Consider the following 16,174-nt stretch of genomic DNA (forward strand, 5'->3'; position numbering starts at 1 on the left):
GGCGACAATTCCCTGCTGTGGAATAGGACAGGGACACGCATTTTACGGTCTTGGAGCAGATGAAGATGCAGTTGAGGACGCCACGGGTCTGTTCTTCAGAGAGCTGGTGTCCAACAGGTATGATAGCGTTCTTACGGTACAGCCGGTATCTGTCGTTGGCACTCGTACCTAAAATTTGAATAGTTGTAGTAATAATTGCAGTTTAAGGGACATCGACCGATAATTGCTTTTCTCTGGTTGGGGCCCTTTCGGGTGCCATATATCACCAAGAGCTTTAACAAGTGGTTAACTAACCTTAAACTATTTGGCTCCATCTAGAGCAGGTCGTCCAAGGTCCTCTGTCTCCTACGGTCTTGTGCCGCTGCTTCAATTTGCCTCCATGACAGCATAGCGACCAGGGACTTCAGCTCATGGATCCATGAAAAATATATCCTCAAAAAAATCCATGTTTTTGGATGAAAATGTTCATGGATTTATATGATGGTGGATACCAGTCGCCTACGTCATGTACCTCTTTAAATGCCAAGATAATTTAGACATCTAATCTATCGTATATTGGAAGTGTTTTGATTTAATTATCTAATCTTACTCTTATCGCCAGCCATATCCTTGGTATACGCCAAGCAATACTTCCTAGCATTCTCCATCTCTTCTGGCGAGAGCGCCACCTTGTGTAGCATGACACAGCTCATCCGGCCTCGGAAGTTACTCGAGCGATCAAATCCCGGTCGCCTTCCAACATAAATGAGTGGAGGCGATGTCAGGTCGAGGTGTTCCTTGGTTATGTGGTACACCTTCGTCTTGTCATTGACCTTGATAGTTAGTGCCCAATTCTTCACATCGTAACTAACACCAATGAACAGCCACATGTTGAAGTTTAGGGGAAACGTCTGCTGACGGTAATAAGCCGACGGGGAGGAATTGCGAAAGAGGAATTGTATAGTTAGTGTTTTATTCGGCCAGTTCCATATGTATGTTGGATGTTGTGGTCGTCGCGGGTTCGACCATTCCCATAAACAGCCGTCTTTTTTGTCCGTGTAAATGAAACTCGTGTACGAGAAGCTGCCAGCAGCACCGACGTCTAAACCAGAATTATTAATTGTCATGTAGGAATTCCCATTACCAGCGAATTGCAGCGCCGTATCTTTCACTCCCGACGGCCCGATGGCGAGTTGCAGCCCATAGCCGACCCCGTTATTCTCATTGCCGGACACATCTTTGGTCATCGACCTTGAGTCCATCGGCCAGAAGCCAATCGGAGGGGTGACTTCTGAAAGATTTTTTAAAGGATACCGGTAATAAAAAAATAATAACGTTATCTTCAGGCTGTGGTTTTAGGCCAGATTCCACTCGGCATTTTTTTGCAATCCATAACGTTTAAGAAACTAACACCTTAAGCTATGTACATGTAACACTGACAGCAATTTTGAGAATGCAACTGGGGAAATATTCTTGAAAAGTCAAAGATTAATCGTATGATCAATTCATTACTTCGGGATCGAACCTTGTAAGGAGATACGCAACTATAGGTTCGGCATCGGACCTGCATGTATAGCTATAATTTGTACCCCAGTGAAAATATTGGGGTTAGGGTAGGTTTATAGTGAATGCGGTTGCAACAATAGGCCCTAGATTTTTTCGACTGCGATATTGCACGCGTGACGGCCTTGTCATTTTACGCACGACTGCATACTCAAACAAAGGATCTGCGATTACGCATGTCCTGTGCGATTCAAACAAATCGCGATTACGCATATACAGTCGAACGCGACTTGGAAATGAATGGCAGAGGGCATTCGTTTTTGCAGAACAAGACCCTTCGTTTGGTCGTTTTGGTGTAGAATGGGGAATAACATTACGAAGTTGTAACGGATGCGCTGGTCGCAATCGTATGCTACGAAAGCCGACCCAAACCCGAACTCGGTTGCACCTACCTGGCGAGACCAATATGATGCTCAAAAACCAGACAGTTAGAAATGCATTTGAATCCTCCATCTTCGTCTGTTCCTGACGATATGTGTTTAGAAGTCGCCAATAAAAATCCTATTGGTATATCTATTAGTAAATCCGAATTAATATATCGTCGGTGTACTATGAAAACCTTGCATCTGCCATTTCGGCCAAATCCCGGGGGGACGAATTTCATTCTCAAGCTAACTTGCAAGTCCTTTAGAATCCACCGACCAAAAGCCTTTTAGCACCATTACGTTACTTGAAAACCAAGTACTGCATCAGTAATGCATTGCAGTTCTACTACATTTTTCGCTCTTCTGTAGAATTGAAAAAAATCAATGCATGTACGAGGTTTTAAAGTACACCAACGATATGTTTTTTCGCTTATCGGAAATTCTATTCAAAAAAATTTAAATCAATAAACAACCAATATTTGAATGTACATTGATTTAATTTTATTGATGAGGTTTTAAGACTTTTTATCAGGAATATAAATATTGCCGGTTTAATTGCGTTTACTGTATCTCAAAACAGGCTTAGCATAAGAAATAAGACACGTAAAAGTATGCTTAAATGCTTAAATTCAATGCCCCCTACAGTTCCAAATTTTCAAATTTAATGTCGGCACAAAGAACAGAGTTGAAACAGGATAAAGTCGTAGACTACATAACCAAGAAGAAATCATATCCGAGGAAAACTTTGGTGCTAACAATAAAAAAAAAAATCTATTTTGAAGATGTAATGTCTGATGGAGACACTGTCTCCCTACCAAAAACGAAATCTTGCAATGTAAGTAAAACGGGTGGTGGAAATCGTAGATGAAGTTCACGGAACAATTCATATCGCTGTTGAGTCAAAGAAATAGTGCAATGAATCTTCAATAACATTTTGTTGACAAGACTGACAACTGCATGGGATTTTCAATCACATGGTTAACATACAAATCATCGTTTAAAAAACCACTACAACAATTCCGTAAACGACGTGTGAAAAATACTGCCCTCTCTGGTGGTGCAGCAATAAAACCACATATAAAGGTGGCTTAGCAGTAAACAACATGTCTTGGAGAAATTCAAAATTCAAATCTGTTTCAATGAAGCGGTAAAATCCCAGGAATATACAAGACTTCCCACTTCAGCCCCGGTTGTAACTGCACGATGGAAGAAGTTGACCTTTGACAGCCGACACCTCCCTGCTGTCGAATAGGACAGGGACACACAGTCTTCGGTCGTCTTGCAGATGATAATGCAATAGAACACATCGCGTGCCTGTTCTTCTGATAGCTGGTGTGCAACAGGAATATTACTATCCTTCTTATACAATTGGTACCAAGTACCTGAAATCAGACATCACATTATATACATATAGCGTATGACTGAACTTGTGATGTCTATAGAGATGCCGAAGGGTGTCTGGCCTTGATGCTGGTGACCACTGCTTGGCTGCAGAAGTGTCGAAAAATGTATGTGCTCATTGCACAATAACAATTGCAAATGAGACCACACCAACTGGAAACCAAAAGTACTGACCTCTCTTATGGCAAATATTTAGTAGAAATTAAGCTAAAACTTTCGGAGTTATTCAAGATCAAAAGAAGAATACAATCTTCTTTGTGTCACTTCCTCCAAACCGAATATGATGTTTCATCGACATGGGCAGTATGCTTAATGTTTGAAACTCACTCTCAATGCACCACTACAGCAAAAGATAAAACTCTTACCCCCGGTCGGCCGAGTTAAACAATATTCCCTCGTCTTCTCCATCTCCTCTGGCGAGAGCGCCAACTTGTGTAGCATGATGCAACTCATCCGACCACTGAAGTAACTTCTAAGGGACGTGGCGTCGGTCCCCGGTCTCTTCCCAACATGGATAAGTTCACCCTCAGTCAGAGCTAGATTTTTCTTGGTGACGTCAAATTGCTTCACCTTGTCATTCATCTTCAATGTTACTTTCCAATTCTTTACGTCATAACTAACACCAATGAACAGCCACATGTTGAAGTTTAGGGAAAACGCCTGCTGATGGTAATGAGCCGACGGGGAGGAATTGCGAAAGAGGAATTGTATAGTTAGTCTTTTATTCCCCCAGTTCCATATGTATGTGGGATGTTGTGGTCGTCGCGGGTTCGACCATTCCCATAAACATCCGGCCTTTTTGTCCGTGTAAATGAAACTCGTGTACGAGAAGCTGCCAGCAGCACCGACGTCTAAACCAGAATTATTTATTGTCATGCAGGAATTCCCATTACCAGCGAATTGCAGCGCCGTATCTTTCACTCCCGACGGCCCGATGGCGAGTTGCAGCCCATAGCCGACCCCGTTATTCTCATTGCCGGACACATCTTTGGTCATCGACCTTGAGTCCATCGGCCAGAAGCCAATCGGAGGGGTGACTTCTAAAAGATTTTTTAAAGGATACCGGTTATAAAAAAATAATAACGTTATCTTCAGGCTGTAGCTTTAGGCCAGATTCCACTCGGCTTTTCTTTGCAATCCATAACGTTTAAGAAACTAACACCTTAAGCTATGTACATGTAACACCGACAGCAAGTCGTGATTTTGAGAATGCAACTGGGGAAATATTCTTGAAAAGTCAAAGATTAATCGTATGATCAATTCATTACTTCGGGATCGAACCTTGTAAGGAGATACGCAACTATAGGTCCGGCATCGGACCTGCATGTAGAGCTATAATTTGTACCCCAGTGAAAATATTGGGGTTAGGGTAGGTTTACAGTGAATGCGGTTGCAACAATAGGCCCAAGATTTATTCGACTGCGATAGTGCACGCGTGACGGCCTTGTAATTTTACGCCCAATTGCATACCCAAACAAAGGATCTGCGATTACGCATGTCCTGTGCGATTCAAACAAATCGCGATTACGCATATACTGTCGAACGCGACTTGGAAATGAATGGCAGAGGGCATTCGTTTTTGCAGAGCAAGACCCTTTGTTTGGGTGTTTTGGTGTAGAATGGGGAATAACATTACGAAGTTGTAACGGATGCGCTGGTCGCAATCGCATGCTACGAAAGCCGACCCAAACCCGAACTCGATTGCGCCTACCTGGCGAGACCAATATGATGCTCATAAACCAGACAATTAGAAATGCATTTGAATCCTCCATCTTCGTCTGTTCCTGATGATATGTGTCTAGAAGTCGCAAATAAAAATCCTATTGGTATATCTATTAGTAAATCCGTATGTATGTTTTTTGCTTATCGGAAATTCTATTTAAAAAATTCTAAATCAATAAACAACCGATATTTGAATGTACATTGATTTAATTTTATTGATGAAGTTTTAAGACTTTTTATCAGGATTATAAATATTGCCGGTGTAATTGCGTTTACTGTATCTCAAAACAGGCCTAGCATAAGAAATAAGACAAGTAAAAGTATGCTTAAATGCTTAAATTCAATGCCCCCTACAGTTTCAAATTTTCAAATTTAATGTCGGCACAAAGAACAGAGTTGAAACAGGATATAGTCGTAGACTACATTACCAAGAAGAAATCATATCCGAGGAAAACTTTGGTGCTTACAATAAAAAAAAATTCAGTTTTGAAGATGTAATATCTGATGGAGACACTGTCTCCCTACCAAAAACGAAATCTTGCAATGTAAGTAAAACGGGTGGTGGAAATCGTAGATGAAGTTCACGGAACAATTCATATCACTGTTGAGTCAAAGAAATAGTGCAATGAATCTTCAATAACATTTTGTGAACAAAACTGACAACTGCATGGGATTTTCAATCACATGGTTAACATACAAATCATCGTTTAAAAAACCACTACAACCATTCGGTAAACGACTGTGTGAAAAATACTGCCCTCTCTGGTGGTGCAGCAATAAAACCACATATAAAGGTGGCTTAGCAGTAAACAACATGTCTTGGAGAAATTCAAAATTCAAAACAATGGAGCGGTAAAATCCCAGGAATATACAAGACTTCCCACTTCAGCTCCGGTTGTAACTGCACGATGGAAGAAGTTGACCTTTGACAGCCGACACCTCCCTGCTGTCGAATAGGACAGGGACACACAGTCTTCGGTCGTCTTGCAGATGATAACGCAATAGAACACATCGCGTGCCTGTTCTTCTGATAGCTGGTGTGCAACAGGAATATTACTATCCTTCTGATACAATTGGTACCAAGTACCTGAAATCAGACAGGACATATGACTGAACTTGTGATGTCTATAGAGATGCCGAAGGGTGTCTTGGCGTTGATGCTGGTGACCACTGCTTGGCTGCAGAAGTCTCGATAAATGTATGTGCTCATTGCACAATAACAATTGCAAATGAGACCACACCAACTGGAAACCAAAAGTACTGAACTCTCTTATGGCAAATATTTAGAAGAAATTAAGCTAAAACTTTCGGAGTTAATCAAGATTAGAAGAAGTATACAATCTTCTTTGTGTCACTTCCTCCAAACCGAATATGATGTTTCATCGACATGTGTAGTATGCTTAATGTTTGAACCTCACTCTCAATGCACCACTACAGCAAAAGATAAAACTCTTACCCCCGGTCGGCCGAGTTAAACAATATTCCCTCGTCTTCTCCATCTCCTCTGGCGAGAGCGCCAACTTGTGTAGCATGATGCAACTCATCCGACCACTGAAGTAACTTTCAAGGGACGTGGCTTCGGTTCCCGGTCTCTTCCCAACATGGATAAGTTCACCCTCAGTCACAGCTAGATTTTTCTTGGTGACGTCAAATTGCTTCACCTTGTCATTCATCTTCAATGTTACTTTCCAATTCTTTACGTCATAACTAACACCAATGAACAGCCACATGTTGAAGTTTAGGGAAAACGCCTGCTGACAGTAATGAGCCGACGGGGAGGAATTGCGAAAGAGGAATTGTATAGTTAGTGTTTTATTCGGCCAGTTCCATATGAATGTGGGATGTAGTGGTCGTCGCGGGTTCAACCATTCCCATAAACATCCAACCTTTTTGTCCGTGTAAATAAAACTCGTGTACGAGAAGCCGCCAGCAGCACCGACGTCTAAACCAGAATTATTTATTGTCATGTAGGAATTCCCATTACCAGCGAATTGCAGCGCCGTATCTTTCACTCCCGACGGCCCGATGGCGAGTTGCAGCCCATAGCCGACCCCGTTATTCTCATTGCCGGACACATCTTTGGTCATCGACCTTGAGTCCATCGGCCAGAAGCCAATCGGAGGGGTGACATCTGTAAGATTTTTTTAAAGGATACCTGTCATAAAAAAATAATAACGTTATCTTCAGGCTGTAGCTTTAGGCCAGATTCCTCTCGGCTTTTCTTTGCAATCCATAACGTTTAAGAAACTAACACCTCAAGCTATGTACATGTAACACCGACAGCAAGTCGTGATTTTGAGAATGCAACTGGGGAAATATTCTTGAAAAGTCAAAGATTAATCGTATGATCAATTCATTACTTCGGGATCGAACCTTGTAAGGAGATACGCAACTATAGGTTCGGCATCGGACCTGCATGTATAGCTATAATTTGTACCCCAGTGAAAATATTGGGGTTAGGGTAGGTTCACAGTGAATGCTGTTGCAACAATATATTTTTTTCGACTGCGATATTGCACGCGTGACGGCCTTGTAATTTGACGCCCAACTGCATATTCAAACAAAGGATCTGCGATTACGCATGTCCTGTGCGATTCAAACAAATCGCGATTGCGCATATACTGTCAAACGCGACTTGGATTGAATGGCAGAAGGCATTCGTTTTTGCAGAACAAGACCCTTTGTTTGGGTGTTTTGGTGTAGAATGGAGAATAACATTGCGAAGCTGTAACGGATGCGCTGGTCGCAATCGCATGCTACGAAAGCCGACCCAAACCCGAACTCGGTTGCACCTACCTGGCGAGACCAATATGATGCTCAAAAACCAGACAGTTAGAAATGCATTTGAATCCTCCATCTTCGTCTGTTCCTATGTGTCTAGAAGTCGCAAATAAAAATCCTATTGGTATATCTAATAGTAAATCCGTATGTATGTTTTTCGCTGATCGGAAATTCTATTAAAAAAAATCTAAATCAATAAACAACCAATATTTGAATGTACATTGATTTAATTTTATTGATGAGGTTTTAAGACTTTTTATCAGGATTATAAATATTGCCGGTGTAATGTTTTTGAGTGTTTCTGTTTTTGAGTGTTTCCCCTCATTGTTTGGGAACGCTCAAAAATAGATTGACAAGTTTTTCTGTGTATCCCCCCTATTGAAAAGTCATGGTCTCTCTAGCTGCCTATTGTTTGGAAACACTGACACATGGGAAACAACCACAGATGTTACACCGGTGTAATTGCGTTTATTGTATCTCAAAACAGGCCTAGCATAAGAAATAAGACAAGTAAAAGTATGCTTAAATGCTTAAATTCAATGCCCCCTACAGTTTCAAATTTTCATGTCGGCACAAAGAACAGAGTTGAAACAGGATATAGTCGTAGACTTCATTACCAAGAAGAAATCATATCCGAGGAAAACTTTGGTGCTTACAATAAAAAAATATTCAGTTTTGAAGATGTAATATCTGATGGAGACACTGTCTCCCTACCAAAAACGAAATCTTGCAATGTAAGTAAAACGGGTGGTGGAAATCGTAGATGAAGTTCACGGAACAATTCATATCGCTGTTGAGTCAAAGAAATAGTGCAATGAATCTTCAATAACATTTTGTGAACAAAACTGACAACTGCATGGGATTTTCAATCACATGGTTAACATACAAATCATCGTTTAAAAAACCACTACAACCATTCCGTAAACGACTGTGTAAAAAATACTGCCCTCTCTGGTGGTGCAGCAATAAAACCACATATAAAGGTGGCTTAGCAGTAAACAACATGTCTTGGAGAAATTCAAAATTCAAAACAATGGAGCGGTAAAATCCCAGGAATATACAAGACTTCCCACTTCAGCTCCGGTTGTAACTGCACGATGGAAGAAGTTGACCTTTGACAGCCGACACCTCCCTGCTGTCGAATAGGACAGGGACACACAGTCTTCGGTCGTCTTGCAGATGATAACGCAATAGAACACATCGCGTGCCTGTTCTTCTGATAGCTGGTGTGCAACAGGAATATTACTATCCTTCTGATACAATTGGTACCAAGTACCTGAAATCAGACAGGACATATGACTGAACTTGTGATGTCTATAGAGATGCCGAAGGGTGTCTTGGCGTTGATGCTGGTGACCACTGCTTAGCTGCAGAAGTGTCGAAAAATGTATGTGCTCATTGCACAATAACAATTGCAAATGAGACCACACCAACTGGAAACCAAAAGTACTGACCTCTCTTATGGCAAATATCTAGTAGAAATTTAGCTAAAACTTTTGGAGTTATTCAAGATCAAAAGAAGTATACAATCTTCTTTGTGTCACTTCCTCCAAACCGAATATGATGTTTCATCGACATGTGTAGTATGCTTAATGTTTGAACCTCACTCTCAATGCACCACTACAGCAAAAGATAAAACTCTTACCCCCGGTCGGCCGAGTTAAACAATATTCCCTCGTCTTCTCCATCTCCTCTGGCGAGAGCGCCAACTTGTGTAGCATGATGCAACTCATCCGACCACTGAAGTAACTTCTAAGGGACGTGGCGTCGGTCCCCGGTCTCTTCCCAACATGGATAAGTTCACCCTCAGTCAGAGCTAGATTTTTCTTGGTGACGTCAAATTGCTTCACCTTGTTATTCATCTTCAATGTTACTTTCCTATTCTTTACGTCATAACTTACACCTATGAACAGCCACTTGTTGTACTCTATGGGAAATTTTGGCCGGACAAGAAAAATTTCTGCGTTGCTGCTAGCCGACTGGAACTTTACCAAGAGTTCTTTGTCTGGCCAGCTCCATACGTATGTATGTGACGGACGTGCAACTGACGACCATCCCAGAGGCAACCGTCTTTCTTATCAGCGTAAATGAAACTCGTGTACGAGAAGCTGCCAGCAGCACCGACGTCTAAACCAGAATTATTTATTGTCATGTAGGAATTCCCATGACCAGCGAATTGCAGCGCTGTATCTTTCACTCCTGTTGGCCCGATGGCGAGTTGCAGCCCATAGCCGACCCCGTTATTCTCATTGCCGGACACATCTTTGGTCATCGACCTTGAGTCCATCGGCCAGAAGCCAATCGGAGGGGTGGTTTCTGTAAAAAGGACACAATATGCACTTTAAAACCTAGTTACCCATCAACCATATTCCTGCGTTTGGCTTGGATACAGTTTTAATAATAGGGATGACTTGCTCGCATTTACAGCGGTCTTGTCCCGTGGCGCACAATCAATGTTTGTCGGTAGCTTGGCAAAAAAACGTTTCCTTCCTGCAGAAGGGCGCACCTACATCTATCTACCTGGTCGAGGACACCTGGAAGATTCTTGAACTATTCAGATCCGCAAGGCACGGAACAACTGTGTGAACAGAATATGCCTTTATCCGCTCCGGGCCCTCTCCTACAATGCCAACTGCCTCAAGTGACCAGACTAAGACGATACCAAGGACCGCTGCGTCTAAAACGAGGCCCAATGTATTTTCCATCAGAAACATGACATGCTCTGACAAGGGCCTTTTAAAATGTCGAATCTTCATATAGGTCACGTCGTCACGTGTTATGCTTCACATGTCACGATTCACACACACCCCCCTCCGACGTGAACGAAAGAAAAATTATTCCCATCACTGCCCAGGCTACATACAGCTGTGCCCAAAAGTTTATGTAAACGCGTCAATCAATGACACAATTTGGAAAGAATTTACCACTTACCATCTGATAAGAATATTATGCTCAGAAACATGAAGACGAGAAATGAATTCGAAAGCTGCATCTCCGTTCAGTCCATTCTTGGTTCCCTGGAGTCACGAACTAAACTATTTGTCTTCATTCATTGTGTTTGTTTCCTTGGATACTGCGCCCATTAAGAACTTTTTTGTCCATATATACCATCAATACGAAGTGGCGGCATTTTGCTGCGTTTTAATGAAACTGATAGACATTATGGACAATGTACCGAAAAAAAAATGCGTTTCATATGAATAATCAATGTCATGAAAGGCGTAATACCAAACGGCCAAAACCATTGGCCAGACAGGGGAGTCCTAGCAGTTCGTGTAGTGCATTGCATAAGTACTATATGTACAGGTGACCCCCTATTGGGCAGTACCCATTCACCTGTTGCCTGAGAACGGATGTCACTTGTTGAATACGCAAAGCTCGCTATCCTAATTGTTCCGTTCTGCTAATGCATCATCGAGCGATGCTGTCCAAAATATCAAAAATCACTAATATAGCCTTGTGGTGTGGAGTGAACCAGTGGCTGTGCGAAATGAAAATAAGAACTAGATTACCCTTCAATGACGTCCCACCTTTGTCTAGCTAGAAAAATGCAGAGAAAGGGATCTTGGTGCAAACGTCCAAATATCATCTCTTGGAGAGCCCGTATGGCCATGATTGCAACCTAGGCGCGGCAACAGCACTTAATGGACTTGGTACCGAATATCCTGAAGAACTGTTGTACGAAACTCCACAAGATATCCTCTCAATTGTGTCAAACACTAAAATCGCGAAGAACTGAGGTATGTTCGACATCCGCAGTTTTTCAAGCTGCGCCGGGCCCGTTCTTTTGGAACAAACTGACCCAAGCCCTTCGAGCCGAGACAAACCTTGAAAAATTAAAGAGACGGTTATAACGTTGTTTTTTGAGGAGTGGAGAGGGGCGCTTTGAGGGTAGTATTTCCCGCAGAAGAGCACCATATAGATGGCCATTGTCATTATCATTATCAATTACATTTAGAGCAGCTTGTTAACAAGTTGGCATAATGCGCCAAGATCTTGGATTAAAAAGTTGCACGTGATACACCGAGAAAAGCATCAAATCTCTGCTGTACGTACCCCAGGCGGTGAAGAGACGAACGAAACATCAGTGACATAATGAATAAAATCACTAAGCAAGTGTTGCACATGACGATTGGCACATGGGGAAGTTACCTTTGAGGTGCCGGGACGTATAGTGGGGCGAGGAAGCGCCGGTCTATAGACCATTCCTAAAATACGCTGCCACCGAGTTGCACAATCAAAGGAAGTGACATATAGTGAGGCTACACTAAAAGCTGCCGATCAAAGCAGCCAATTGTGGAATACCTGGAGGTGAAGAGGCGAATGAAACATCAATGTAATGAATAGAATCATTGAAGCAGGTGTTGCACAGGGCGGTGTTGTCACTGTCGTTAGCAGAGTGACATCTGCATATATGGGGCTCAATAGAGTCCATGGAGGATCAATGTAATTATACCATTCGTTAAACAGCCTTTACACAGCTTTGACATGATACAATAGACACTGGGCCTTCAGTATAAACCAGCCATGATTCACTTCGGGATTAAGATTAAGCTCTACTGCTGAAGTGGACCCCACAACTATTAGAATTTCTATTACAAAAACAACAGGTAGATTAGACGTTGTTTCTCTTAGGAATTAATTCGTAGGGCAGATGGATTAGACGTTATTTATATAGCAGATGGATATGCATCGATCAATAGACGTTTCTTTCTCTCGCAGATGCATTAATTTCATTCATACGCCATATACATTAGGGGCCAAATTCATAAAGGGCGTTTAAGGGTTAGACGTGTGTAACTACTCCCTGATCAGTTTCAGGGCCTATTCATATTCGGTGAAGATTTACATGAAGGACCTGAATCTGTCTATTCAGTAGTTAAACGCTGTTTTAAGCTAAACGCCCTTTATGAATTTGGCCCATGATGTTTATTTCAGGAGCAGATGGAACAATTCTATCATATAGATTTCTTCTAAGGCGTATAATTAAGGCAGATGCGACATAGAGTAGATTATTCATTATCCAGCCATGTTATTTCTCTGCCAAATCATCCACGTACTTTGTGTTGGTTTCCATTTGACAGAATGCCTGAAAACGGATGCTCTGGTTGCTGTCCAGGGAATGAGTGCCGTCTCGCCAACTTCAAGCTCGATCATCCCCATCCTAGGTTGTTCATGACGGCACGGGTAAGTTCGTTTCAACGCTTGAAAAAATTCAGCACAATCAAGTTTGTAAATCCACAGACTGTGAATGTGCACAGAAATGGTCCATCTTACATGTATTTTACCGTAAGAGATGGACCTTTTGCGCACAACAGCATGAAAAATAATGCTAACCGACCAAGCTAACCATGATATCTATCATCATGCATGCATCAGCTAGCGCTGCCATCCAAGGTCGCTTTCGGGTGAAAGAAGCGGGCGAGTCCGACGAGCGGAGCCAAGTGATCGACACCTGGCCCTGATAGCTGTGATTGTTAAACATCTCCCTCACGCTCTCTTCCAGTGGAACGTTGGCCAAGGCTGGTTTGTTGCGTACAGAGTAATCGCAGCTGCGTTCTGGTTGTCTTGGACTATTGCCAGTGTCGTTTGGAACTATGGCTGGTACACGTACGAGGAGAACCGTTTTCTCTGGATCATATACTTAACCGATTGGAACCTAACCCTGATGACACTGAGAGCCATTGTCCATGCCAGCGTTGCCATCTACTACCTTCACCGAACCCGATCAGGTAGAGTTATAAACAACTCTGGTGTGTGCACTTATGCCATTCGCTGATCAAGAGGAGACTATGCATCAATTTGAAGACAATTGCAATTTCCCACGATAAATTGTTTTCAGAATGATTTAAAGTATGCTTCTCTGAAAGCTTTCTGACAAAGCGCACCCGTCGAAACTTTGCTTCCGGTGCAATTCTTCTCAGTCAATACATTGGCACCAAATCGCCCAATAGCTTAGTCAATAATGTTCATTACGAATCTAAAGTGAACCATCGGGTACAAATGTCGTTCCACAACGGCAAAAAACACGTCTTTATGAAAGTAAGCTCATCACATTTTCTTTTCTTCCAGGAACACTAGTCTTCACGTCAATGCCACTCTACCTCCGGTTCCTGTGGGTTTTGTTCAACTTGTCCACGACAGCAGCTCTTGTCATCACTGGCTTTTATTGGGTAGCCGCTTACGCAGGTAAGATAGATAACGACATGGAACATGCTTAATGACATCGCAGTGGGAGTGGCTTGAATAACGGTATTAGAAACGTGAAACTAGAACCGTAATTAACTATCCTTGTCAGAACACATACACACAACTAGCTGTTGTCGTACCACATCCTGTTATAGGGCAGCACTGCAAGTCATCAGTAATCTGCCAGACAATTTCGCCTATAAAGGAGATAAGCTTCTTTTGGAATGGCAATCATAAATGCACAGGCATATTCCTCCAAGGGAGACGTTGCGTCCATTCAATGGCAAATATACATTCTTTGCATTATTTGAGTATTTTTCTGATTGGAATTATCTCGCTTTTATAGTACATGACACCCGCACTGCATCGTGTCCCAAATCTGGACATTCTTACGTATCATCTACGTTCGAATAGAGTGGGTTTAGACTTATTGAATCGTTTCTATTCACAGCTGGTTCTGAATAGAAACGATTCAATAGGTCGGAACCGGATCTACCTAGACGTAGTTTACGCACTATTGTTCAGATTCCGAACATTATAGTGTGATACGTATTACTTAAACGGATATACCTACAGAATTAAAGTGCATGGTTTCCGATGGATAGTACATACAATCATGTTAGTTCTTTTTCAATGAAACGTCCTTCTTCTTTTCAGACTCCACTTCCCTGCTTTCGGCAGACCTACTTAACCACGCCGCCAACACTATCTACGTCATCATGGACGTCATAGTGGTTGCCATCCCGTACAGGATACTGCATATCTTTCAACCAATGCTCTACGCCGTAACCTATCTTGTCTTTGCTGCCATCTACCAAGTTTCCGGCGGCTTGAGCGCATCTGATAAACCATACATTTACCGTGCATTGGACTGGATTCAAGCCCCTAAGACAGCCGCCATGTATACTGCTCTTTCGGTATTTGGGGTCACCCCAGTCGCATATGCAATTCTCTTCGGCCTATCTAAAGCCAGGGAAGCGATATACGACCGCTGGTTTGCCCACAAACAGAATGATCAACATGGTGACTTCAATGAAGCTTTCGATTACACGGAACTTGGTGAGGCTGAGGCTGCCTCTCAGACAAGCAGAAAGGATCATGCTGGAACGCCGCTGAAAGAAAATACTTCCGGGGACAACAAGTATGTGACATGAATTAGTACTGGAGAATGTTCAAGCACAGTTGATTAATATATCATTTGAAGATAGTACATGCGCTATGCAATTCAACATTTAAATCCGAATGTCATGTTTGTAGATGACAGGGTGATTATACAAACATATGATAACTAAACTCATTGTCTGCATTTCTACTTCAACGATGTCATATATGATATTAGGTTTAGGACTTCTTCTCCAGACACATTCACCGGGGACTAACTCCTACTTATGTATAGCATACTGTCACATTTGCACAAAATATCTGCACTATACTAAAGTTCGGCATCAAGACCTTTATAGCGCTTCAAGGCTGCTCTCTGTTAATTCATGTAATCGTGATGCACCTTGACAGTATGCATGCATGTATACTTACATTTCTGGCTTAGAAAGCGAAGTGGAAATAAATGAACGCACTGCATGTAACAAGAGTTCGAATTCGACTTTGTAGCCTATCTAACGTTCCCTTGAAAGCACGCTAGTCAATTTTGCTATCCTATTTATACTTTCTCATGATAGCGAGAAGGACGAGGCCAGTGGTGCTTTACAATCACTCTAAGGTCTCATAAGATTCCTCTTTTTCCCTCTGGCCTCGCGTGTTTAAAAAAAGGAAACTGGCTGGCGGGGAGCAGTAGATTATATCTGGAATTAATTAGCTACCTTTGGTTACAAACACATTTCTGTCTGAGGCTCTGTTATAAGAGCAGGCTTGTTATGTTCTTCATTTTTGTGATTTGTGCCGATGCGCACTCTTGTTCGAGTTTTATTAAGAAGGCGTCAGATGAGCCTGATAGACGTGCCGACTTATCGGCGGTGAATATCGTCCTAAAGGTGATCTGTCGGACGCACCATCAAAAACGGGTGGCCAATCAAATTGCTCGACAAAAAATAATTAAATGACGGCCTGAATTGATAGTGCCAACCTCCGGATCAGGTTACCCTTCTATACAACATGCATGCACTGTGGATTTGGGTCAGGTCAACATCCCTGGAACCGTTACTCATTGAACACCTTAC

At 42.2% G+C, this 16,174-nt stretch overlaps 1 protein-coding gene across 1 annotated transcript; it reads left to right on the top strand.

Annotated features, from left to right (window-relative positions):
* The first annotated feature begins 40 nt into the window (after positions 1-40).
* Positions 41-15,574, top strand: LOC135483840 (protein rolling stone-like). Its single transcript, XM_064764888.1, has 5 exons — positions 41-117; positions 12,896-12,998; positions 13,318-13,543; positions 13,884-14,000; positions 14,658-15,574. The coding sequence occupies exons 2-5, from the start codon at positions 12,897-12,899 to the stop codon at positions 15,152-15,154; spliced, it is 942 nt and encodes a 313-aa protein (XP_064620958.1). The 5' UTR covers positions 41-117; position 12,896; the 3' UTR covers positions 15,155-15,574.
* The last annotated feature ends 600 nt before the right edge of the window (positions 15,575-16,174 follow it).

Source organism: Lineus longissimus, chromosome 2 (genome assembly GCF_910592395.1).
Source record: "Lineus longissimus chromosome 2, tnLinLong1.2, whole genome shotgun sequence".
In the NCBI taxonomy this organism is placed as follows: Eukaryota; Metazoa; Nemertea; class Pilidiophora; order Heteronemertea; family Lineidae; genus Lineus; species Lineus longissimus.